This window comes from Typopeltis vanoorti, chromosome 8 (genome assembly GCF_054136105.1).
Source record: "Typopeltis vanoorti isolate ZY-2024b chromosome 8, IOZ_Tvanoo_1.0, whole genome shotgun sequence".
Taxonomy (NCBI): Eukaryota; Metazoa; Arthropoda; class Arachnida; order Uropygi; family Thelyphonidae; genus Typopeltis; species Typopeltis vanoorti.
In genome coordinates this window covers 94,509,916-94,537,853 of record NC_143556.1, presented here as the reverse complement: position 1 = coordinate 94,537,853, position 27,938 = coordinate 94,509,916, and the positions used below count along the sequence as shown (strand labels likewise).

The 27,938-nt window shown below is 34.4% G+C and overlaps 1 protein-coding gene across 1 annotated transcript in view; it reads right to left on the bottom strand.

Moving 5' to 3' along the window:
* The window catches only part of Karybeta3 (karyopherin beta 3), a 348,737-nt gene that overhangs the window by 21,561 nt on the left and 299,238 nt on the right, over positions 1 to 27,938 (bottom strand). Inside the window, exons 25-26 of the mRNA XM_090396827.1 lie at positions 24,364 to 24,592; positions 11,179 to 11,320 (exon numbers count right to left, since the gene is read on the bottom strand). Of these exons, the coding sequence (XP_090252953.1) occupies positions 11,179 to 11,320; positions 24,364 to 24,592 (371 nt within the window). The remainder of the gene's footprint in view (positions 1 to 11,178; positions 11,321 to 24,363; positions 24,593 to 27,938) is intronic.

Here is a 27,938-nt window from a genome sequence, read left to right as displayed (position 1 = left end):
GAAATATAAGATCTGATAATGTTGGAGTCTTGACAAGTAACAGACTGATTTGGAGGAAAATTGTAGATAGGAAGTTAGTAATGATGTAATTTTTTCATGCAGTACTGTCATATCCTGTACACCCCTTGAGGGTACATGGCAGGAATTTGATGATGATGATGATGATGACACTAAAATATCAAACTTTGTCAAAGTAAATGGCATAATAAATAATATATTTAAGCCATCCCTAGTACAAAAACACACTAGAATCAGACTATATAATGTCTTGTCAAAACCAACTCTACTATATGGAAGTGAAACATGGACCATGAAAAGGAAAGATGAAAAACGAATTCAAACAGCAGAAATGAAGTTCCTCAGAAAAACAGCTGGATATACCAAGTGGGACCACAAAACAAATGAAGAAATCTTACAATCCCTGAAAATAAAACCAATTAATTACTACATAAGATAGTATAGAACATTTAAAGCGAATGGACAACAGCAGAATACCAAAAATATTATACAGATACAAAATAAGTGGAAAAAGAAGAATCAGAAGACCAAGAAAGAGATGGCATGAGACTGGAACAGGCCACTTGACCTAATTTTAGGAAGAAGGAGGAGGAAGGCCATAAATATGTGGAGGATGAGCATGATTAATCCACAACTGTTTGATAGTATTCGTATTTCAATATTCAATTTGTTTAGCTTTCTTTGTGTAGGATCTCTGTAAATTATACTATAAGTGGTTCTATCATGCAGTAAAACATTAAGTTTGCAATTGTACTCAGTGGTATCCATGAGTAGAGTTGTATTTCTTTCCTCTGTCAGACTTCCTTATTAGAATGTTATTATTTCAGAGTAAAGAACGGAGAGATTGTAATTCAGCTAAAGAAATATTCAGAGGAGGAGGTTTAGCTTAATACAAAATCTGTGCAATCTCAAATTTTATTTCTTAGCATTATCTGTACATAATTCCCTACTGCCTTTTTCTACACCTACTAAAGTCTAAATGAGGCAGACGATGAAGTGTTACTGCAAAATCTGGACTCTTTGACAATACACTTAAATCATCATCTGTAAAAGGACGGTTAGTTAAATTTATAACCCACTTTTCATAGGCAGAGCTGGGTGATTGTTGAATGAACCAATAGTTTCTTTGTTCTAATAATTCAAACTTATTTCAACTTCTGTTTACAGTTTAAGTGAATACATTGGCTGAGGAAAGAGAAATTCTACTGATTAAGTCAAAATTTTCAAGACTAATATTATTCTGTAGTAAAAACACTGCTTATATAAAAAATAGTTTTCACTTCAAAGAAAAAAATTAAAGATCTTCAGCATCAAGAGACTTAAATGATGGTTTCTTTTGATGTAGTTTAACTGTTTACAAATATGCCACTTCAAGAAACTACAGCTTTTAGAAGTCAATTTTCCTGTTGACATCATAATTTTATTTTAGTTTACTATCAATGCCAGCTATTTTATTGGGTATAATAAATTATTTCAACATATTAAAGGTACTGTGTTGGGTAGTCTTATATTACCTACTTTGGCTAATTATTTTATGGAGCATTTAAAGGATCAGATTTCTAACACCATTTCTTTTTGATGTTGCATTTGGCTATGCTTTGTGGATGATATTTTTGCAATGTGATCTCACCTCTGAAACAGAACTAGTTTGGTTTCTGGATAAAATTTATACTCACATAAAGTTCACTATTGAACGTGAATCTGACAACAATTTTTCCTTTTTGGGTACTTTAATACATTGCAACTCTGCTGATAATAATACATTTTCTGTTTATGGGAAGCCACCCTTCACAGGCAGAAAAAATAAAAATATCATCCAAAGGTTTGTACACCAAGCGCATAATTATTTGTTCTTCTTAGTTTTTTCTATTAGAGGAATTAAATAAAATAAAACTTACACTATTACTTAATGGATATAGTGAGACCTTGATATAGAAAATATTTGATAATTAGCATCCCTCTTCCAGATTGCAATCTAATGTTAAAAGGATCAGCATACTCTACCTTAAAGGAATGTCTGAACAAATAGCAAGGCCTTTCGCAGATATAATTTGTAATATATATTATCACCTTTATCCTTGCCTGGTGTTTATCTAATACCCTGTTCTTGTCATCTTTGCTACTTTGGACAGACTGGCCCTTCTGTTACTATTAGAATTGAATAACATCAAGATTATATAACATTTTTGGATTCTGAAGACTCAAGACTTGCTTCTCATGCCATCAACACTAAACACAAAGTTCACTGAAACCGTACCTAGATGCTACACCACAGTAGGTTCAAATTTGACCATCTATTTTTTTGAATCGTGTGAAGCTCTATGACACCATTCCAATCTTAGTCAAAAAGACACTATGCTTCTTTCTAAGTTTTGGGAAGTGACTGCTGTTAATTGTTTATAATTTTTTATATTGTATTTCTTTATTATTTTTAAATTAATTAATTATACATCTATTCCCATGTCTCTGAACTCTAACAGTGTTTCTTCCTACTGGACAGTTGCAACCGAGTCAATGACTCGTTCTTATATTTAGAATTTAAATGTTGCTACCAGTTTTTTTCTGTCTTCTTCCTGAAAGAAGCTCATGACATATTGAGTGAAATATATAGGTGTAATAAATTAAGTAAAACATATTTAGTGATCTCTTACATGTGTGAAGCTGTTATTTAAAAAATATAGTATGTACAAAGCACATGTCTCTATTAAATGAAAACTGGAGTTTAATAAGCAAATGCTGAATAGAATTTCACTTTTGCCTTCACACCAGCTTCACCAATACTGATGGCATAAACACCAACACATGTGACATATTACTTACAGACATCCCATCCGATTATACTTTTTTTGACAGAAACCCAAACTGCAATAACAACCACAATGCACATTAATTGTGCAAAGTATGATTCCTTTTGACAGAAGGATGCATTTGTGCCTTTGTGAGATACAATATTTCTTGCTTGTCCAGAGAAAGCCAAATTTAGGTTCTCTACTTTTTGACCTTGTCTGGTTTAAGGTTGCCTGGTCATATTCCTTCAAGTAAACAACTTCAAAGAGTGCAACAAATACAGTAATAATTTTTGAATTTAAAAATATTCATATACATTTTTTTCAGTCAATACTTTTTTTTATAGCAAAATGTAATCATTAATGTTATGTACTGGATCAAGATTAGCTTCTTATCCTTAATGTTAACCTTGGAGCTATATACATCTATTATGTATATTTCCAGAAATCCAAAAATCAAGGATTATTTATTCGGCTGCCCTTAAGCTAATTTAATCAAGTAGAACCAATTAGACCTTGAAGCTAGAAAAATTTCTTTTAATATACTTAAAATACAGTTATTTTATTGTATATTAAGTAACTTCACATGAAAATATTTCTTTAACAGCATATTTCCAGGTATATTTACTCTAAAAAAGCATGCAGAATGAAATTTCCACCAAGTACGTCAGATACAAAACTGAACTGAAATCAAAATAAACAAGTTCAAAGTTAACAGATATTCAATATTTGGAAAGCTGTATTGACTTCACTAAATGACATGCTGCTGAAAATTTTAAGCCTGGCATTGCCTTTGAAAATAATGAAAAATTTGAGGTGAAAAACAGGAAGGGTCAGGTAAGAAAGCTTTTTCTTTTGAATAGTTGGACTAATGTAAGCTCAAAATCATTAATCAAAACTAGTTATTTATATTCAAATTAAAAATTACGTGCATTTAAAAATAAATCACTTGAAAATATTCTGGAGGGGAAGTGAAATCCACTTTGTATTAAACAGGATAATGAATTATCCATACATATCAGAAAATTGATGATGCAATGCTAAAGCTTTGAAACCAGTATACTGTCTGTGATCTGCATGGGTTTTTCTACTAGGTGTGCTTACTTTGTGGGACAAAAAGCATAGCAGGAACTTTGCCATTTCCACATGAGACCAACTATCTCACCTTCACTTGAAAAACTTTTATAAAAGTCTTCACAACCTAGATAGGATTTGAACTAGATCTCTCCAACTTAAGGCAAATATCATGTCACTCTCATGACTGCATTATATTTTGTAAAACTTGATAATATAACACAGAAAAAATGATTAAATTATTATATTACATTGTTGATAAGCAGCATGACTGCATAAACTTTTATATGTATGACTTGCCCATGAAAGGTTGTACACCTATAGCACTTCAGTACTGTGGGGTCAGATAAGTTTTTTTTTTTTTTATTTTTTTTTATATATATAATCGGGAAGCTCTGCTATAGAGACCAAACATGAACAGCTTTTTCAAGCTACTTCAGATCTCCAATACAAAGGACGATGAAATTCACCTCCCTCCTAAGGGCATTCACAAGCATCCATAATACGAGTCGAACCCACAATATTTTGGTTGCAAAGTGGAGACACTAGCCATTTGACCAGCCAGACACGAATATTAACTTCAAAACTTAAATCATATGTAGAAGATAAACTTTATGAAGAACAAAATGACTTCCAAAAAGAAAGATAGTGTATTGACTCAGCTTTTACATTAAAAATCTTAATGAATACGCAATCTGAATTCAACATAGAAACACATATAACATCTGTAGATTACCAGAAAGCCTTTGACAGAGGCTTAAGGAACAAAATCTAGACCATATTTAAGAATCTAATCTTCCAAATCAGCTGCTGGCTGCAACAACTAACATGCATCAAAACAACTGTAATAATAGCTGTAAGAATCAATGAAAAAATTTCAGAATGGAAATCAATAAACAGAGGTATCCATCAAGGATGAACAATGTCACCACTCTTATTTAATATCTATATAGATGAAATAGTAAAGAAATGAAAGAAAAATATAAAACTGGCATTTAAACTGGATCGTGGAACTCTGCTTAATATCCTTTTGTTTGCAGATGACCAAATAATCATAGCAAGAAATGAAGATGAACTCCAAAGATCAAACATACACCTTAAACATAAGTGCAAAAAAAAATTGGAATGCAAATATCAACAGACAAAACAAAAATCATGGCTTTTAAAGGATCATCACCAGTCAGAAGGAAAATCATGATTGAAATAAAATTTTAGAACAAATTAACTGCTTTATTGAGTTCTCTTTATGATGGTCCTTATTTCTGAATCATATAATAGAGTGAGTGGCCATTACTTTATAAAATTTAAGTAAAGTTAAGGTTTCTTGTCTTGTTTTGTATGCAGCATTTCTTAATAGTCCCACAGATTTTATGAAATTTATATTTTATTATATCTTTGTCTTTCAGATATGCTAGGACGTAATCTAAGTAATTAAACTGTCAACTATTACATTATCTTCTATTACTATCCCTGATTTAACATGATCTCTACCTTTAAATGTCAATTTGTTTACTAAACTAAATTTTGGAAAACAAAAATTATGACATTTAAAGGTAGAGATCACATTAAATCAAAAATAGTAACAGAAGATAATTAAGTAATTAAACTGTCACTATTCTATTACGTCAAATCATATCTGAAAGACATCATCATGAGTTGGGGTTTTTTTTCAATCTGAAAAAACACCCCAACTCAACATCACCCGAGTTATGGATCGGTACTATCAACATAAGAAGCCTGAATGTCAAAGAAATGGAGCTAGCTGAGGAATTAGATAAGTACCAGATCGACACAATAGGGGTGACTGAAACAAAAAAGACAAAAACTGGTGAGATCTTTCTGAGCAAATAAATACAAAATGTTATATTCAGGCAATGACAATCAAGGAAAAGAAGGAGTAGCCATTGTATTCAACACAAAATACGAGGCTAATCTTCTTGAATGGCAGGCAGTTTCAAGTAGAGTGATGTGGGAAAATATCAGAATGGGAAAATGGACAATGAGACTTATTTGTGCCTATGATCCTACAGAAGGTTCTACTAAGGTAGAAGTGGAGGAATTTTTTGAGGATTTAGAGAAAGCATCTGACACAATGAAAAAGGAAAAGTTGGTACTTGTTGGGGATCTAAATAGCAGAGTAGGAAATGATTGTCAGACATACAAAAATATATTGGGAAAATTTGGAGAAAAGAGCAAAGCTAATAATAATGGCAAATATTTGTTGGATTTCTGCTCAGGACATGGACTGGTTATTACTAACACCATGTTCCAACATAAAAATGTGCACAAATTCACATGGAGAGAAGAGGCAAGAAATAAGAAAAGTCTCATTGGCTATGTTATTGTTGATAGTGATGTTTTCTCACTTGTGCAGGACACTAGAGTGTACACAGGATTCAAAATGGGAAGTGATCACCATTTAGTCTTGAGCAGGATAAAATTGATTTTCATATTGAAAAGAATAACATGTAAGAAAGTTTTAAAGCAAATAAAAGTTGAGCAGCTCTCAGATGTGAACTGTAGACTAAAATACACAAACATTATTCAAGAAAAAATGAGAGTTTGAGAACAGGAACCAAACCTTAGAGATTCAGTGGCAAGCACTGAAGAAAACACTGATTGATTCAGCCAGAGAGGCATGTGGGGAGGATGTCTGCAACGATAGAAAAATCAGAACTCCATGTTGGACACAGGAATTTAAAAAAGGCAGTGAAGGAAAAGAAGAAAGCATATCAAAAGTACCTGGCAAATAAGTCAGCTTGTGCTCTTAGAGAATACAGACACAAATGTAAGAAAGCTAAACACTGTGTAAAACTAGCTAAACAAAGTCATGAGAGGGCTTTGACAAGAACATAGAAAATAAATATCAAAAAGTTGGCAAAATATTTTGGAGGTTGTTGAAGAAGCTTAGAAATGGAGGAAAGAATACTGTAAAAGGAGTTAGTGATGATAAAGGTGACATGAAAACGGGAGAAAAAAAGATATCCTTGAAGTATGGAGTAATTGCTTCGAGAAATTGCTAAATGAAACAAGCAGTGATAGCACAGTGGTAAAAAACACTGAAGAGGCATACAGTCAGGAATACATATCCATACTTAAAGTAGAAAAAGCCATCAAAGGCTTAAAATTTGGAAAGGCAGCAGGAGTAGATGTTATTCGACCAGAAATGCTGAAGTATGGTGGTATAAAAGTCTTGCAGTGGCTGCACTGCATAGTTCAGAAGGCCTGGACAGAGGGACGAATTCCCGATGATTGGAGTAGAGCTCTAATAGTACCCATATATAAAAAGAGAAATAAAACTGAATGTGAGAATTACAGAGGTATTTCCATATTGAGTGTTCCTGGTAAGATATATGCAAGTATACTTGAGAAACAGTTGAGAAGAATTGTAGAAGAAAAGCTTGGTGAATAACAAGCTGGATTCAATACAAATAGAGGCTGTCAGGATCAGATCTTCACTCTACGACAAATAGTGGAGAAATCATGGGAATATAAGAAAGATCTCTATTTGAGTTTTGTAGATCTGGAAAAGGCATATGATAAGGTGCGAAGAGAGAAGCTATTCAATACGCTACAGTTACATGGTGTCAATAGGGCATTATATCAAGCAATACTTAGTCTTTATTTGAGTTGTAAGTCAGCATTTAGAATTGAAGGAAGTACAGGAAGATGGTTTAATGTTAAATCTGGTGTGAGACAAGGATGTACATTATCCCCTCTGTTATTCATTATGAATATGGATCACATTATGAAGGCAAGTGGTATTAACATGATATCAAAATTGGAGATGTTAATGTTAGCTCTTTGCTTTATGCAGATGATGTTAAACTTATCAATAAATCCACTAGGTGTCTGCAAGATTCCTCGACTAAATTGAATAACTGTTGTAATAGATATGGTATGAAGGTCAGCAATAAAAAGACAAAGACAATGAAAATAATCAGAATCGTTGAAAATGTCAACTCATTGTGAACGGAGAACCTGTGGAACAAGTAAAACATTTCACCTACTTAGGCACGATTTTTAGCGAAGATGGTAAATTAAATATGGAAATAGACAACAGAATCAATAATGGATCTGAGAGCTGGATCAAAAGTAAAACACTTGACCAAAGTAGAGACCACAGATATGAGAATCCTGAGAAAGATCAGAAGCGTGAACAGATGGCATCAATGGCAATATCATATTTAAAAACGAGGATATTAGGAAAGAACTTGACATTGTCAGCATCCAGGAATGCGTTAGCACAGCTAATCTCAGGTGGTATGGTCATTTAATCAGAATGGGCGAGGAAAGATTGGCAAAAACAAGTGTTCTGCAAGGTTGGCAGGAAAACGACCCAGAGGAAAACCAAGATATAGGTGGATTGATATGGTACAAAGATGACAGAAATATAAGATCTGATAATATTGGAGTCTTGGCACGTAACAGACTGATCTGGAGGAAAATTGTAGATAGGAAGTTAGTAATGATGTAAATTTTTCATGTAGTACTATGATATCCTGTACACCCCTTGAGGGTAAATGGCAGGAATTTGATGATGATTAACTGCTTCAAATCTCTTGGATGTGCTGTATGATATAAGAAAAGAAGATGACACTGAGATCAAATGTCAAACTTTCTAAAGATAACAGGACTGATGAATAATATTTTAAAACCAAATTCAAAAGCATACAAGAAGCAGAATTAATAAAGTTTTAGCAAGACCTTCTCTACCGTATGGAAGTTAATTATGGAGAATAAAAACTACAGAAGAAAAAAGAATAGAAATTGGAGAAATAAAATTCCTGTGAAGGACAGCAAGCTATACTTTCTGGGAAAAAAAAAAAGAAGCCAAGAAATACATAGAACTGAAAATAGACTCAGTATTGGACAAAGTAGACGAATATTGAAAGAAATGGATTGAACATATTGAAAGAATGAACAGTTTTTAAGACTACCCAAAAAAATACTCTGATACTACTCAGAAGGAAGACATAGATGTCAGGGACCACCAAGGAAAAGATGCAATGAAACTAGAACAGGCCACTGGGCCTAAATCCCTGAAAAGACGATTATAAATTATATTTGACAAGAAATTTATTCACGTTTAGTTATTTACTCAAGCGTAAGCAAAGTTTACATGTGAAAGTATCTTCATGACTAGATTGCTTGCATGCAGAAGCTGTTGGCTTCGTATCAACTACCACAATATTCTATGTAATATGATGCAAACTTCCTTTCAGAGGTGTATGTTGCTATGCATTATGGCAAGGTTCCCTAACCAGACTGGTTTCAACCTTAAGTGAGGTCTCATTAGTGCAAGCTCAGGATACCAAGGTTGATTCAGTGCAGGTGGGATATATTTTCCACATACAAGCAGTAAAAAGATGCCTCACTTCATTATCAAAATATTTTAGATCAAAGATAGTTGAAAGTTTTTTTCAGTTGATTACAAAGTAAATTATATCTGAAAAGAAATTATACTCTTGTTTAATCCTTTACCAAAGGTAAAATCCTTTACTGGGTAGTGACGCTTTACTTTAATCCTTTACTGGGTAGTGACCCTTCCTATTATGCCTGGCAATATACACTTCCAAAAGGAACTTTGCATTATAGGATAGTGAGACAATATACCTGAAGTCAACAGTATCTATATATACTTATATATAGATGCTGTTAACTACATAAACAAACTTCGCACAGGAAGTATCTTCATGTGCAAAGTTTTTCAAGATTTTGGAAATGGAACATGCTGTATGTTTGTATCTGTTTGTTTCATAGCAAATTTGCTACATCAGTTATTCAATGAGTTGAAGAATCCTGAAGACCTGTAATGGATATTTAGGATAACATCTTATGCATAAAGTAATGATAAGATTAATATCACTGGATTTTGACATCCGGTTCAAATGCTGTCCACTTTCTTCATAAAGATAAAGAATAACAATGGAGATAAGTGTGTACCTTTATTTTTCATCTCCTGCATGTCCTTCAATTTCAACGGCTCACTTACAGCTGTTGAAATTGAATTGTTATATGTTATATACGCTACTCTATTCAAGGTCTTATTTATACCATATAATAGTAGAATTTTAATAGCTTTTCCTTGGAACTTATATGCCTTTTCCAATTCTAAAACTTAAACACTGATCACTATTACATTCCCATGATTGCTCAAACTATTTGTTGTAAAGTAAAAGTTTAGTCCTGACTATGTATTTGTTGAAAATGTCAACTCATAAGGTTTGAATGAAACTCAAACCCAAGAAACTCTCAATAATTTGTCTAAAGACTAAAGATGCTTGCATAAACCTTTCTTTGAACATTCAATAAAGAGAGTTCTTTTTGATTCTTGCATTTGATTTTATTTCCCCTTTTTTATGGATGGGTGCTATGAGGGACATTCCAAAAGTAATACCTCCACTGTAATAGTTGCCAACCCAAAAAATAGATGTCAGTGAAATAAAAACAAAACTCTTTCAGGTCTCTATTTATTTTTATAACCTATTTTTTAAACATAATTTCCCTCCTTTTCAATATTTATTTTCTGCTGCCTAATGAGTTTTTCAATTTTCTATAGTCCTCTTTAGAATGTCTTTGGAAGCATTTTCTCGCCTTCGATTTGACTTCATTTCCAAAATGGATCACCTCGAAATGCATCTTCAATTTAGGAAATAACCTCAGCTCCGATGAAGTCAAGTCTGGGGCCATTCAACTTGAAACCAGTAATTGTACCATTGCAGTATTCTTATTTCTTGTATGTTCTCTCCATAAGCATTTATGCAGGGCTTTTTAACATTGTGTTTGTGATCGATGGCTACTCTGTCCTGAACACAAATTTTGTATAAAATAAAAATTTTCAAGATTAAAAAGAAAAGTAATTTTTAAACCAGTTTGAATCATTCATTTAAGTGGAAATGATTTTTATCTGAATTGCATCTCAAAATATAATTTGAGTAGTATTTATTTCAAAAGATATTATTCTACCCCCCCAATTAAGAAAATATTTTTTTCATCATTTTTGCAATGTTAATTTATCAGAACTGTTTTTTTTTTATAATTCATATGTGTGTGTGTGTGTGTGTGTGTGTGTGTGTGTGATATTATATATATATATATAATATCACCAGGTCAGCAGCTATGGAGAAATCTGAATGACTTGCATAACAACTTTTTTTTTTTTTTTTTTACTATTATGATTACTTACCTCCTCCACACCCATGCACGTCATTTGCTTTATATGTTACATTGAGCTTTCACTTCAGTTTTTTTTAAACAATAAAATTAATAAGCGATAATACACACAAAATTAATATACCTGAATGAGATGAGCAAGATTAACCATTCTCTTATAAACATCTGATTGATTATTTACTGCCTCATGATGAAAGGCCTCTGCAAGCACCATCACTATGTGGGGAAGATTGCAGTTGTCATTACCTAATAGTACAGGGTTGTCTCTGAAGAGAAGAGAAATAAAGAAAATCATAATACTGCCAATTCGCTTATCACCCAAAAATATAACAATATACCAAATTTCAAAAAAGCTTTATACAAAATATGCAGAGAAAACCAAAAAGGGTCATTTTGTGTTTTACATATAATGTGAACAAAATATTCAATAATTGCAAAATCTTATACGTGATTACATCAGGATCATTTCATAAGTTCTGCACACCATGTACAGACACACAGCTAGTGGGAATGTGTACTAGTTTCTACCCTGTAAGCTAGATTCTGAGTAAAAATATCATGTGCTCATCAGGGGCGAATTCTCCATGCTTGCTGCGCAAGCTCATTAATTGAGAAAAAAGTAATATTTATTTGTTAATAAATGCATGCATTTATAAGCATTCCATTTAGGCTTTTATTTTTGTAGACAGAAGACGTCTTAAGCTTGCAAGGCAATAATTGAGCTTTGTGTTGTATATCGAAGGCCGATGCTTGCTCGGTTGTAGGAGCTTCCAGGTCCTCGCTGCAGCACTGTGATTACTTGCGCGTGCATAGCCATTTCCGCTCCCTTCACGTCGTCTTAAACACAAGGCCATACGCAGTCAAAGTAGCCCTAGCCAGTGAGCTTCAGCCAGCCTTTACAAGTGTGCGCGTTGATTGGGAAAATTAAGTTACAACCAACTTTTTATGACAATGTTACTGACCAGTTCATAAAGAAGAACTATTGGGTAGAATTTGTATTCAAGTAGGTCAGCTAAATTGAAAAAGATAGAATATCATTTGTAAAATAAATGTTGTATTTGTATGATTAAATGTACATAAATTTCTAAATATATAGTTTTAAATGGTCAGTAATTCATTATTCTGCTAATCAGACTTCAATCACACCTCTACTCTCTGAATGATAACAAGAGCAAGTGTGAATTTCAAGACCAGCATTCGTCCCTGGTGCTCATTTTCTGTTTCTGGCATTCTTGTTCTATGAAATAAAAGACTTCAAAATGGAAGAGAATATGACTCTTGTTAGACACTATACAATCACCAGCATTCATACACCACAACTGAAACCATACATGGAAAAAACCAACAGAGATTTATAATGCTGTGTATAAAGTGTATAGAAATGATACAACAGATCATAGCACAGTGTTATGGTAGGAATCCTGCTTTCATGAAGATCAGATAAGCATTAGAGATGACTCAAGAAATGACAGGTCATCAACAATCATGGATGATATATTGGTGATTAGTCAACAGCCTACTAGAAGAAGACTGGTGCAAATGTGATAAAATCGCAAATGTCACAAACAATATGAACAATATGTTTTCAGACTTCTGACTGAAATTCTGAAGAGGAGAACAGTTGGTGCTGAATGTGTCTTATATCAAGTGAAAGAAGACTATTCTGTTAAGTGACTTGAGGTTAGCTATGCTCACACACACTCCTAAATGCTAACAGAATCATATATTCCTGCCTAATATCCGTGTTTTTAATATGATTCTACAATTCATGATATGTTTATTCTCCTAATTTTTCTCAACTGTATAATTTCTAATTCAACCTTCAGAACTTAAAAGTGGTTTGAATGCTTTTGTATATTGCTAGTTGAATGTTTTGACCAATTTCTCTCTATGCCATATAAATTTATTCAGCTGATTTCCTACCATACCAATTTTGTTAAATCTATTGCCTATTCCATATTTAATTTGCCATTGTTGCTAAAAATTGTGCCCAAGTAGCTGAAATGTTTTATTATTTTGATGGGTTCTCAATTCATAATTCAAAACTCACTCAAACTTGTAATGAAACTTTCTTTCATAATGCAATCCATATTTCTCTTGGAACCAAACCTTGGAGATTCAACTAGAGAGTCATATGGAGGTTGTCTGTAAGGATAGAAAAGTCAACTCCATGGTGGATTCAGAAAGTTAGAGGCAGTGAAGGAAAAGAAGAAAGCATATCGAAAGTTCCTGGTGAATAAGTCAGCTTGTGGTCTTAGACAATACAGAGACAAATGTAAGGAAGCTAAACACTGTAAAACGAACTAAACAAAAGTCATGGGAAGACTTTGGTAAGAACATAGAAAATAAATATCAGGAAAGTGGCAAAACATTTTGGAGGCTATTGAAAAAGCTTAGAAATGGAGGAAAAAGTACTGCAAAAGGAATCAGAGATGATAAAGGTGACATTAAAACTGAACATAACGATATTCTAGATGTCTTTAGTAATTACTTTGAAAGACTGCTAAATGAAACAAACAGTGTCAGCATGATGGTAGAACACTTCCGATAGGAATACATATCCATACTTGAAGTAGAAAATGTCATCAAAAATCTGACATGTGAAAAGGCAGCTGGGGGTAGATGAAATTCGGCCAGAAATGCTCCTCATATATATGGAAGTATATATGAGGAGCATACAACAGTTGTACTGCATAGTTCAGAGGATCTAGATAGAGGGATTCTGGCTGATTGGAGTAGAGCTCTCATAGTATATCCATCTATAAAAAGGGAAATAAAAGAATGTGAGAATTACAAAGATATTTCCCTACTGAATGTTCCTGATAAAATTATGCAACTATACTTCAGAAACAGCTAAGGAAAATTGTAGAAAGGAAGCTTGGTGAAGAAGCTAAATTCAGGCCAAATAGAGGTTGTCAGGATCAGATTTTCACTTTAAAACAAATTGTTGAGAAATCTTTGGAATATAATGGATTTGTATTTAAAATTCGTTGATCGTCTGTGCGGTTAGCCGAGTGGCTATGCACTTCGCAACCATATGCCTGGGAAAGGAGTGTCCTGGGTTCAATTCCCATTGCTGATGTGAAGAGCTTAATGATCTTTCTCAGCCATAGTCAAGTTATGGCTATGGCTGAGATTTCCCGCAAGCAGGCAAACCGGCCCCGTGAACACATGCAGCTACAGACATAGAATACACTGGGAGGCATCAGGCTAGCCTTATCCTTAAGACGAGTATGGCTTAGAAGGGCTAAAGATAGCTCCGGAATAGGCCACTAGGTCTAATATCTGAAGGGAAGAAGAAGAATTCATTGATCTGGAAAAGGCATATGACAAGCCGCCAGGAGGTAAGCACTTCAAAACACTATAGTTATATGGTGTACATGGGACATTATATCAAGCAATGCATAGTCTCTATTTAAGCTATAAGTCAGCAGTTAGAATTGAAGGAGGTACAGGAAGATGGTTTGAGGTAAAATCACGTGTGTGACAAGGGTGCACATTATCTCTACTGTAATTCATTATCTATATGGATCACATTATGAAAGAAAATGGTATTTAATCTGATATCAAAATTGGTGATGTTAATCTTAGCTCTTTACTTTATGCAGATGTTATACTTCTGAATAAATCCAGTACAAGTCTGCAAGATTCTTGAACTGAATAACTGTTATAATAGGTTTGGTATGAAAATCGGCAATAAAAAGAAAGAGAATGAAAATAGGCAGAAACATTGAAAACATTAGCTGTGCCCTGAATGGTAAACCTATGGAACAAGTAAAACATTTTAGCTATTTAGGCATTATGTTTAGTGAAGATGGTAAATCAAACATGAAAATATACAACAGAATTAGTAAAGCTGGTATGGTGTGGTAGGAAGTCAGCTGAATAAACTTATATGGAATAAGAGAGAGATTAGTCAAAACACTAAATTAGCTGTATACAAGACTGGGTTAGAAATAAAACACTTGATCAAAGACTAGAGACCTCTGATATGAGAGTTCTAAGAAAAAACAGAGTGAACAGCTGGCATCAATGGCAGTATTGCATCAAAAATGAGTATATTAAGAATAACTTCACATTGTTAGCATCCAGAAACATGTTAGTAGAGCTAATCTCAGGTGGTATGGTCCTTAAACAGAATGGGTGAGGAAAGATTAATAAAAGAAGTGTTCTGTGCCAGGTTGGCAGGAAAAAAGACCCAGGGGAAGACCAAGATGTAGATGGATTGATACCATAAAAAAGTGCTTTAAAAGACAGAAATATAAGACCTGATAATATTGAAGTCTTGACAGATAACAGATTAAATCAGAAGTTAGTAATGGTGCCACCTTTTCATGCAGTACTATCATAAGATCCTACACAACCTTTGAGAGTACATAACAGGAATTTGATGATGATGAATCTGGTCATGCCTTTTCCAGATTTACAAAGCTTAAATGCATGGGTATTTCCATAGAGTTACAAATTTTATTTATAAATCATTTTAAAGGCTTTTGGTAATTGACTTTGCCAAAAACCCATATGGAGATAAGCTGATAGAGTTGTATTTTGGTTTGCCACTGTATGGGTGAATGGATCCAGCATGGGGAGAGAGATTGCAAACCTAATCTAAGAAATTTCGAAAAATAGCTTTTGAAAATCATGTTGTACTACCCCAGATCCATTTTTCCACAGCGAATTTCTTCTGATAAACCAAAATAACTGCCCCCTTCTCCCACCATGGAGTCACAAGATTTGGTATGAGAGACTCATTATCAACACAGTATGTATTATGAGCCTCGGTAGCTCAGCCGATATAGACGAAGCCCTTTGGTCGGAAAAACGGTTGGATTGGTGTCGAGGCTAGCTGGTGAACAGACGTGCTATCGGAGAGCTCCTGAGAGATTTGTGATTTTTGTTGATTTATTGATGTTCTGGATTCAATGTAATGGACTTAAGTGTGTAATTTTGGTATATTATTGGAGCTTTATTAGCGTGGTTAGCGTACTAAAGTGTTTTATAACATAATCTATGTTGGGAAGTCGCCGCTAGATGAATTCGTAATGTGTAGTGTTCGTGCAAGCTCCAGATAAGATAAGTATCATTTTCAGTTATCGATACAAATTACTTAATATTGTGTAGTTTTGTTTTGTTTGCCCTGCGTATTTTAGTGCGTCTGTTTTTGGTGTGTTATAACGTATAATTTGACAAAACACGTTGCAAATAAGTATGGCACCTGTGCGAAGGAAAATGGCGGCCAGTAATGAAGGTTCGCCATCCTTATCAAAGAATGGTAGTATAAAAGAAATGAGTCAGTGTACTAGCTGTGAAATGTACACTTTGCGGAGTGCGGTCGGAGTGTGGTTAGATGATAATAAAGGATTGAATGTGTGTAGAAAATGTAGGGAGAATGAGGAATTGAAGTGTATTTCGGATCGTGAGTGTGATATTTTTGTCAACCTTCAGAATGAAGGAAATAGGGATATGACAAGAAACGGCAAGGTTGTACATGAAAATTGTGAGAGTGTGAATGTAGAAAGTGTGAATGATAGTATAAATGGTTTCTCAGAGAATAAAAAAGATGAAATAGATGCAATGAGTGAGATCGCGTTGTTGAATAGTGCGATAGAAAGAGCAAAACAGCAACTAGAGTGCATGAACAAAAGTAGACTGAATGAACCAACCAATAATAAAAGGTATGACAGGAAAAATAGATGTATGAATGTGAACATGAACAAAATGAAGAATAGAGTGCTGTATGGAGACTCGTTAGTACGAGGTGTGTTAGTAGAGGATTTGACAAAATCGTACCAACCTGGTGCGACCATAAAGGACGTAACTGAGTCTATTAGAGAGCAAAAGGAAAGGGTGAAAGAAATGATTGTGGTGGCAGGTACAAATGATTTGAAAGGAGATAAAATGGAAATGATAGAAGACCTGAATGAATTGTTTGAGGTAGCAAAAGAAAAGAGTGAGAGAGTTAGAATGATTAGTCTTTTGCCACGGTATGACAGTGAAATGTTTAAAAGGAGGGCCATAATTGCGAATGACTTTATGCGTGGGTTATGTATGACGAGTGGTGTGGAATTTGTGGATGTGTGGAGTGAGTTTGATGGGCGAAAGGATCTATATAAGATGGATGGCTTGCATTTGAATGGTTACGGTGTAAGAAGACTTGAGAAAGTGTTGCTGAATGCAGTGGATGTGCAAATTCAGGGAAACTAGATTTGTTAAGGGGGGGGAGGTGTAGATATACAGTCCTTATGGAGGCAGTTGAATGTAAGAATGAATATAATATGCCAGAGCAAATAAGGACAACAAATCGGAGTGGGATAGTTAATATAAGGCATCAAGGTAGGGTTGGGGCTAATGGGGGTCTTAAATTCATGTACACTAATACTAGGAGTATTAGGAACAAGAAGGAAGAGATTTTGGCCATGGTTGGCACTTCCAGACCACAGGTTATAGGTATTAGTGAAACATGGCTGAATGTAGATGATGTAACTAGTGGGATTGAATAAAATGGGGGGAGGAGTATTGTTGATGATAGCTGATGAGCTCCAGCCAAGGAGAATAGAAGTTGAATTGCAGGATAGAGAAAAGAGCACATTTGAGGCCATTTGGTGTGAGATTGTGGCTAGCAGAACTAAATATACAACTGGGTGCTGCTATAGACCAGGTGATGGAAAAGATGGTGGTGACAGTATGCACAAGCAAATAGAAGAAATGGGTGGAAGAAGGGCGATTATTATGGGAGATTTCAACTATGGTCGCATTGATTGGAGTGAGGAGAGGACACACGGAAGGAAGGAACTGGATTTTATGCGGTTATTAAGGGATAACTATCTGCGACAGCATGTAATGGAAAATACTAGGGGTCAGAGAGTGCTTGGCCTAGTAATTACATCTGAGGATTTGGCTGTAACAAATATGACCACATTGCCACCAATCGGTGAGAGTGATCATAGGGTCTTAACTTGGGAGGTGGCTAAAGGTGTAGAATTTTCAATTAAGACAGGGTACATGTGGAATTATCGGGCTGGAAAGTAGGACAAGCTTAGGAGTTTGATTGGTTCAGTGCCATGGCATGTACAACTGCAAGGACTAGAAGTTGATAGTGCATTGGAGGTAGTTAAGAAGTGCTTGCATGAAGCAATGGCTGACTGTATACCTAGAGTCCGAATAATAAATCAAGTAGGGGTAAAATGGATGAATAACACCATTAAGCTTGAGCTGCAAAAAAAGAAACAACTATGGAGGGAATTTAAGGAGAAGGGTGACTGGCAGGCACATGAACGGTATAAAGCGCAGGCCAGAAGGGTGACGAGTGTGGTAAGAAAAGCAAAAAAGGATTACGAAAGAACATTGGCCATGCAGACTAAAGAGAATCCCAAACAGTTTTTTAGATATGTAGCAAGTAAAAGTAAAAATGTACATGGCAGATTGATTTTAAAGAATGCCGATGGTTTGGAGGTAACTGAATCAGTTGAGATAGTTGAGTTACTGAGTGAGCACTTTGCAAGAGTATATCATCCAGGTGGTGACATTGCAGAAACGAATAAACCAGTAGATTATACGGGAATTGTGGTTAATGAAGTGGAGATGAGTAGTCTATTGCATAACCTCAATGTCAATACATCTGTGGGATTGGATGGTATACAGCTCGTGTTGTACGAGAAGCAGCTAAAGAATTGTCAGTACCCTTGACCATTTTGTTTAATTTGAGTCTCGGGTCTGGGTTAGTCCCGAGCGGGTGGAAAGAGGGGAAAATAGTTCCACTGCATAAAGGTGGTTCCAAGACTGCTGTTGTAAATTACCGACCGATTAGCATATCAGGAATCATTGTCAAGGTCTTAGAGAAATTAGTCAAGAAAAGAATACAGGATTGGATAGATGAAAATGGGATATTGTATGGGGGACAACATGGTTTTGTGAAGGGTAGATCATGCCTCAGTAACTTGCTCACGTTTTATAACACAGTGACGGCTGAACTGGATAGGGGTAATGGGTTTACAGTGATACTACTGGACCTTGCCAAGGCCTTTGATAGGATACCACATGGAACCCTAATCAGTAAACTGGAGCAGATGGGTATAGATATAGGGTTGGTGAGATGGATAGGAGGGTGGTTGAAGGAGAGATATCAAAGAGTGGTTTATTCAGGAGTGGAGTCTAAAAGACGTCTTGTGACTAGTGGAGTGCCACAGGGCTCTGTTCTTGGACCACTGCTTTTCAATTTGTTCATCAATGATATTGGAAAGGATCTGAGAGGAAGTGTTCACTTGTTTGCTGATGATGCAAAGTTGGGTAGAGCAATTGTGAGTGCACAGGATGTCATAATTTTACAGGATGATTTGGATAGTTTGGAGGACTGGGCTAGGAAAAATGGATATCAATTTAATGTGGCAAAGTGTAAGGTTATGCACTTTGGGGTGAAAAGAATAGCAGCAGTATATCGCATTGGTGGAACCATACTCCAGGAGATTGATGAGGCCAGGGATTTGGGAGTGTTGGTGGATAGGGAGTTGAAGTTTAGGGGGCACATTGCAAAAGTAACTAAAACAGCTCACCAAATCACTTGGCTTCTGAAAAATACTTTAACATGCAGAGACGAACAAGTTGTTGTTCCTCTGTATCGAGCCTTGATAAGACCCCATCTGGACTTCTGTGCCCAGTTATGGGCACCAGGGTTTCTTCATGATGGGGAGAAAGTGGAGAGGGTCCAGAGACGAGTGACCAAGATGATAGCAGGTCTGTGGAATGAACCTTATGAGAATAGGTTGAAGATTTGTGGGTTGCAGAAATTGGACGATAGGAGAAGGAGGGGTGATATGATTGAGACATTCAAATTACTGAAGGGTTTTTATAAGATTGATCCAGAAGATATTTTTGAAAATATGAACTGGTGATGGGAGGACTAGGGGCCATGCATGGAAGCTGGCAAGAGCGTGGTTGACAAGGGTGTTAGAGCTAGGTTCTTTACTTGGAGAGTGGTAAATGAGTGGAATAAGCTTCCAGTGTCTGTTGTGGGTGCTACGACTGTGAATTAGTTCAAGGCAAGGTATGATAGATACTGTGTGAATGTTGAATAGTTGTTCTTGACATGATGTTAGGGCCTCCCTCGATGAGTCTGTCGACTCCTTGGAGTTTCCCGGAACAATAATAATAATAATAATATAATAATAATAATAATAATAAAAACCTGGGTTCGATTCCTGTCAGTGATGTGAGGAACCTTTACCTGGTCTCTTTCAACTAAAAATGACTTAGCCAGTCTCATATGGAGGTAGGGGTTTTTTGTCCCCCAGAAAAGGCAAACTGGCCTCATGAACACACACACATCTACAGACATAGAACACACCAGGAGGCATAGGGCTAATTACTTTATCCTCGAGATATGACTGCGGTTAATAGTTGGAAAAAACCTCGACACTGTAAAAGGTAAGAGGGAGGATTACGAAACGAAATGAAAGTATGTATTATACCTCTCCTTGAACTCACAGACTCAACAGACCTTGGCAATTCATTCCACTCATTCACCAAGTGAAAAATCTAGTTCTTGCTAACAACATTCTTACTTGATTTCCAGAGGTGGCTGTGAGTGCTTTGTCAGTGAACAAGTAAGAAGTATGATAGGTACTGTGTGAATAATTGATCCCCTGTGATTAGTTTTCAGACTCCATGGCGATACCTACATGATGATAATATTGGCAGCCTATTTAAATTACTCTGCAAGCTCTCTATTGCACTAACCAATTTTGCATCATCATCAAACAAATGAATAATTCATTTCATCATTTATATACCAATTAAATAGTAGTGATCCAAACACAGAGCCTTGTGGCACGCTGCTAATTACCTGCTTTCTCCATATACTAGCTATGGTTTGGTATCTAACCATCAGCTACCATTATATTACCCACATGAGCAATTTCATATATCCATCATCGTTTGTTCTAATGTTTTTTCTCTCTTTTTGTAGATGGGTACTATGAGAAATCTACTCCAATCATATGGAATTCACCTTTTGACCAGGCATTCTGAATTATGCAGTGTAGCCACTGAAAGCTTTTATACATCCTTATTTAAGTATTTCTGGTTGAATATTATCTACTTCGGCTGACTTTCCACTTTTCAGGTTTCTAGTAGTGATATATATACTCCTGATTACATTTCTCTTAAATATTTTCTACCATTGTTCTGTTACTCTGTTTCATTTAACAATCTTTCAGAGTAACTACTCCTGACATCCAGAATTATATTTATTCTCAATGTTTTTACTACTTGAATGCACAGTTAAGTTTTCTGAAATTTTACTCTGCATTCCCTGATGACTCTTGCTGGTTTACTTGCATTTCACTTCCAGAGCTGTCTTTTTTTAACTTTTTTTTCCAAGTCCACTATGAGGATGGGCTGTTCTCTATCCCCTGAAAACAAATTACCAGTGCGCCTCTGGCTGAATCAGTCTGCCAATGAGTCTTATTTCAAACTCTGTCATTCTGTTTTTAAATATTTGAATTTACAGTCACCTCTGAAAGCTCCTTGACTTTGATTTTTTTTTTTAATTTTTGTACATATTTTTCTTTTATGCTTAAATCTAAATGATGATTACTTTCTATTTCAGAACTCTTGCATACTTGTTTCCTGAACCAGCATGAAGGAATTACTATCAACAATAGTGGCATTTCATTGTCACAAGCTTTTCTTAATTCTTTTGTGTTCTTTAATGCAAATTTGTGCTCATCTTTATGTTAGAACTTGTATTAGTAATGGCTACTCCATATCCTGAACAGAAATCCAAATTCCACTATTATTATTACCATCTTGTTATCCAATAGACTATTTACTTCTATTTAATTAATTAATTTTTTAAATAAATGTGAAAGAGAGAGAGAGAGAGAGAAATATATACTTGATTGTTCATTAATGGATGCAAGACATTACAGAACATGCAAGGAACTATGCAATGACTACTAGTATCGAAATCCTGACAAATAACAAACTAATTTGGAAGAAATTTATCAACCGGAAGTTAGTAGTATAAGAATATTATACTTGACAAGAAATTATATTCTTGTTTTAATCCTTCATCCAAGACCAGTCTACTTGTATATAGAGGCTGTTTGCTCCACACCAACTACTTCAATTACTTAAATATAAAGAGTCGATAGGCTTCATTTTGGTGATGTAACATTATTTAAATTAAGGGGATATTAAATTCCACATTGTTTCAAAACCGAATAAGAAACTCAAAGATCTGAATCAAAGAGTTTCATGCCGAATATAGTAAACTATAAAAGTATCAGCGACTACTAGCGTAAGCTAAAGCACATAGTACAAACTAGGGCAACTCGTAGCAAAAGTGGGTAAAGCTCTGATCACTATTCTTAGTATTTCCCATAATGTAAAACACATCTCCTAGGAGATGTATGATGTTATACATTATGGTGGGAGGTCACTACCCAGACCAGTTTCGACCTTTATTGAGGTCTCATCAGTGAGTAGGCTTCTTATTCAGTTTTGAAACAATGTGGGATTTAATATCCCCCTTAATTTAAATAATTACTTCAATATCCCATAATGCAAAACATTAGGGAAAGGGCCACTACCCAGAAAATATATGACTTCTGCATTGATTTAATCTCTATATCTTCATGGGTATGACATTTACTAATAAGACTTCAATAAATATCAAACCATCTCCTAATGTTTGCATTATGGATACTGAGGCAACTGATGTGAAGCCAACAGCTTCTATATATAACTAGTCATGAAGACACTTCACATGAACACTGTTTGCTTATGCATTGGTAAAAGATTAAAACAAGAATATAATTTCTTGTAAAGTATAATACAGGAAGTCAGTAATAATGTAAACAACCATTTTTTAATAAAGAAGAATTTGTTATATTCTTGTTTTATTACTACTGTTTTGTCACAGACAACGTTGACTAAACAAATCTGTATATATATATATATATATATATAAATATCACAGCAGAAACAAGCTATCTTCCCAAAGTCCTAACACATGCAGTCCAGATGTAGTATATTCACATACTGAAATGCAAATACACCAGTGTGTCAATTACATACTTATATGTAGCTGACACAGAAGCATACATGCATTATTATTCTGCTTATATGTAAACAGTTTCTCAGAGGTTGGGTAATTTGGAATTATAATACAGTAATCTACCATTTATCCAACCTTCAAAACGATGACCCTGCAATTATCCAACTTCTGGTAGAGTACCATGTAACTGTACTTCAATTATCTGATTGCAAATTCTGATGATTGAAGGGCCAGATAAACTATAGATTACTGTATTTTAATAAGGCTGGGCAGGTCCTAGATGTCTATGCTAGAACATGGGAAATGTGAGAAGTTTTTGGTATTCCAACTTTGGAATGCTTACTTTCTTTTACAAATGCTATTTATTTCATAAGTCATTTACTATGAATATATTTCTGTTATTTGGAGTCTGCGAAAGCTTTGTTGTATCTAGTACATGTCATGCAATTTATATGACAGCATTATGTTTCATGGATTCAGCAGCAGATCGTCATAGTCCTTGCAAGTTAGGAAATTAGAAAATCATTTACCTTTTAAATGATTTGACAATAGTTAAAGATTAAAGAGTAGTAAATCATTCATCACCCAGTGTGATACTACTGCCTTGCTCATTAGATGGCTAAGACAGCTTGAAGGAAAAGAAAAAACTGTTCTTGCCATTAAAGCGGGATTTTCCAGATATGCAATCCTTTACCCATCCATGGTACTAATGTGGTAGGTCTCTAATTTTATTACTGGCATTATATTCAAAACGGCAATCTCCCCTGCATTCATGACATATAATAGTTCTACCCCTATGTTTCATTTTCTTCTGCAGAGATGTAAATAAAAAAGAGGCCAGTTAGAACAGTCTATTCACACTTTTTTTTTTTTTTGTAAAAGTCATTAAAGATTCTAATTTATGCTAATACTATAAAATTTCTATGAACTCTACTGTGGATTCTCTTGATTATAAAAATAAATGTTGACTATGCAAATTCTCAGTATCTGACTGAATATCTAAAGAGAATAATTTGAGATAATGACACAGATCCTAATGCAAATTACTACACACAGTAATTTGTATTATGGATTCAGCAGCAGGTTATAACTATAAATCCTTGCAAGAGGCTTTCAATTAGTCCATAAGCTACTGTAGCCCCTTGAGGGTACATGGCAAGAATTTGATGATGCTATCACAAGGTAAATGATTTTCTAATAGTTATAGTAAATAATAATAATAATAAAATTATAAATAAAATAAGTGAAACATACTGTTCCAGCAAAGTGCAAAGAAAGTTGTATACATGTGGTGCTTCATCTTCATCTTCCCAAACAGGAAGCCACCTTAACCAAACAGGAAGAAGTTCATCAACAGATACATGACTATTGTTATAAGCAAGAATTTTTGTTACTGCTGCAATGGCATTTTCAGTAGCACTTGCATTCTGTGAAGCTCTAGACTCTGGTTGTGATATCATCTGAACAAGCAGTGGAACACACTCTAAATAAAATAAAAACAAACTCAGGTTAGCAAAACATATTTTCTCAACTGGTATTTGAATTATTAGCAATCTGACAACTTTATATTACTGAATTTCTATCCACATCTATACTATACTGCTGTTCAATTAATTGGAAAGTGCATTATCCTTTTCAATCAATTACAACCACCTAATAACTGAAAATTACAGTAACTGATTATCATAATGAGTGAACATTATATTCACTCATTATGACATATTACCTCAGCAATAAAACATATTAAAAAATTCTCGTAGCAACCTAAAACCTCTCTGAACCATCTTATAACTGATCAGTGATGAATAATCTATTAATAATGATTAGAAACAACTGAAGAACTAGTTAATATTTCCTCTGTTTTCAAAATGTTACATATTGTGCTTTATGTAAATACTATTACAAATTAATGCTTACTCTGGAAGACATGTTAGGTACACCACTTGAATTTTTATATGAAAATAGTGGTAAAAATTAGATCATTAATTTTTAGTGATCATGATATTTAAATCACCTGCTGCCTTTTAAAATCTTATATGTTGGGATCATATATCTAATTTTTTGTGTGAAACTTTTGAGCTTTCCTTTTATAAAACAATTATCTCATCTTCCCTTTGTGTTGGTTTAATGGTCTGCCACAGTCATTTTCTAAGAGACCAGGTAACTTGGCTTCTTAGAACCTAATATATCTCCAAATCAAAAAATTTGAATAATCAAAGAAAATATGTTGAATGATTTGCGATTCTAATTTATTGCATAGAAAATAATTATTATCAAATATGAATTAGCATCATCTAAATCTACGTACTTTGTAGATTATATAACCATGTAAACACATAAAAATGTAATATAAATGATAAGAAAATTATTATTTGAAAACATTCACAAAATCAGAATAATTTTTAACATGGTTCAAAATATTAGAATATTCCAAATTTTTCAGATTAGTTTTGAGGAGAGCATAGAAATAGCATAATTTTAGTAGCTGTAGGACTGACTCGTGTGTGAGGAATCATTTGTGTGTGAATTTCAATTAATCATTTGCTAAACATGGGTCGAACGAGTAAAAAGCTAATAAGTTTCATAAGATGTCTCTACACAAAGAAGGCCAAACTCAAGTGTATAGCTAAGGAATTGAAATGTGTAGCATGAGTAGAATATTGATGTAGTATTCTAATAACCGGAGTTTTCAAAATAATCACTGCAATAGCAGTCAAAAGGTAATAACTACATCAAGAGATGAGCAAACTTAGGCTTTGGCAGAAAGACATATAACTTAAGGAAAAAAGTTATTAGAGAATCATACAAAGGTGTGTTTTATATCTATTCAATTTTTTCCTCCCCCTGGATCTTTTTTCAGAGGAAGGCTTAATTATGTGGACTCAAAGATTTTGAGAGAGATTTTGAAAGACTTTCTCACTTGAAATTATTATTTTAAAGAGACAAAACTGGCCTGAAAACTAACTGATAAGCATGCATAACTCAGATACCTATTTTTTATGCATCACTCTTCTCTCCTCATTATAATGTAAGCAATGGTTTCATTAACTATATGTAATTTTGATTACTAACCATGTCTGAAAATTTGAAGAATAAGTAATACATTTATGGAAATTTCTTGTTAAATATCACTGCATTACAATGAACATTTCTATGACAAAAAAATATAAAATGAATCAGCATTAATAATGGTTTATGTAATGCAATATAAAAATACAACAGCAGCATATAATTTGGTATAATTTCTTAGGATTTGAATAATTTAACACATTCACTGCCACGTTACTTCAGCATAATTTGTTCCCGTACACCAAGCAATTTCACTTTTTCAAGGTCAGTATGGGTAATCTCGTTGCCAGTGGCAAGCATCATACAAGTATACTCGTAGCTGGCTTGTGGGACTCATATACTAACGAGCATACACGGTTTTGCTGCTAGCTTCACACGCCAAGCATTTTCACATCTTCAAGGTCAGTACGAGTAATCTCGTTGCCGGCAGTAAGTGTCATACGAGTATACTCGTAGCTGGCTTGTGGGGCTCATATACCGACTACGAGTATACTCGTAGTTGGCAGCGAATGTGTTAAAGTGAATTTGAAATATGTTGATATCTTGCTTTTTTCTATTTGTTTTCTCTTTTTGCATATCTGTCTCACTCATGAGAGGTGGAAGAAGAATCAATACCACATGGAGAGTGCAGATGACAGCTGGGAAGAAAGGAATCTAAGATTGCTTGGAAAGCAGGATGTTGCAGTTACTGGGAGGATTCTTCGTGAGGAAGGCCAGTTCAGAAAACAGAGGCATATGGAATATAAGAGGAAAAGGAAAAGCAGGTTTGGTGAGTCTTCATTGGAACTGTGGAGGGATGAAGGGCAGCAACAGTTTATGTTTTTTTACAGGCCATAGAAAGTGGAGGAATAATGAATGCCAATTCATTATTCAATTGAGCTCTCCTCTGGACATCAAAAAATTTCAGGGAGGTATTTGACACTACTTTGAAACTTTTTTGAGTCCAGAGGAGAGCTATAAAACATAAGGCAGTAGGTTGTGTTATTAAGAATGCAAAGGATTTCCTCAAGAAATCTTTAAATATTTTACTTTGGGTTAAAATGACAAGTCACATAAGTATCAAAGCCACAAAGCTAAGCAATTGGAATGTAAGTAACATGAAGAAATGATTATGGCTCCCAAATCAACATACAATCTCCACCTTCTTGTGATTCAATGCTATTAGATTTCAACCTAGATACTGAATGACTAAAGATGGAGGATAATATGGATTCAGATGACAACTATATTCTGTGGCTTAAACCACTAACTTATGTGATGGTACAACATAATCAGATATCATGCCAGCTGGTTAGGCATTCTCCAGCTGTTTTTATTCAGGAATTAACATGAACAGTGAAAAGTCTGTGTGAAAATATATAAAAATTCAATCGTCTCTATAAAATCAAGAACAAATATGAAATTTCTTATAAAAAAGAGAGTTAGACAATGAGATCAGTCTACTTAAATCATTTACAGCAGTCTCAGATGAAATTATTAAAAATCAGGAGTGATAAAATAGACGAATTATAGTAAATAGCAAAGAACTAAATCACTGTTTTGCTGTTGACATTGTTCTTTTAGGAAACTCTTTCAACGAATTTCAACAAATGATCAATGAACTACGTGCAAGAAGTAAAAGAAAGGATTAAATATAAACAAAGACGACAAAACAAAAATAATGTATAATAAATACACACCTAAAAGCCAACACATAATGAACACTGGAAAAACTGATACAGTAACTTCCTATGCTTATTTATTTAGAGCAAAAGATCACA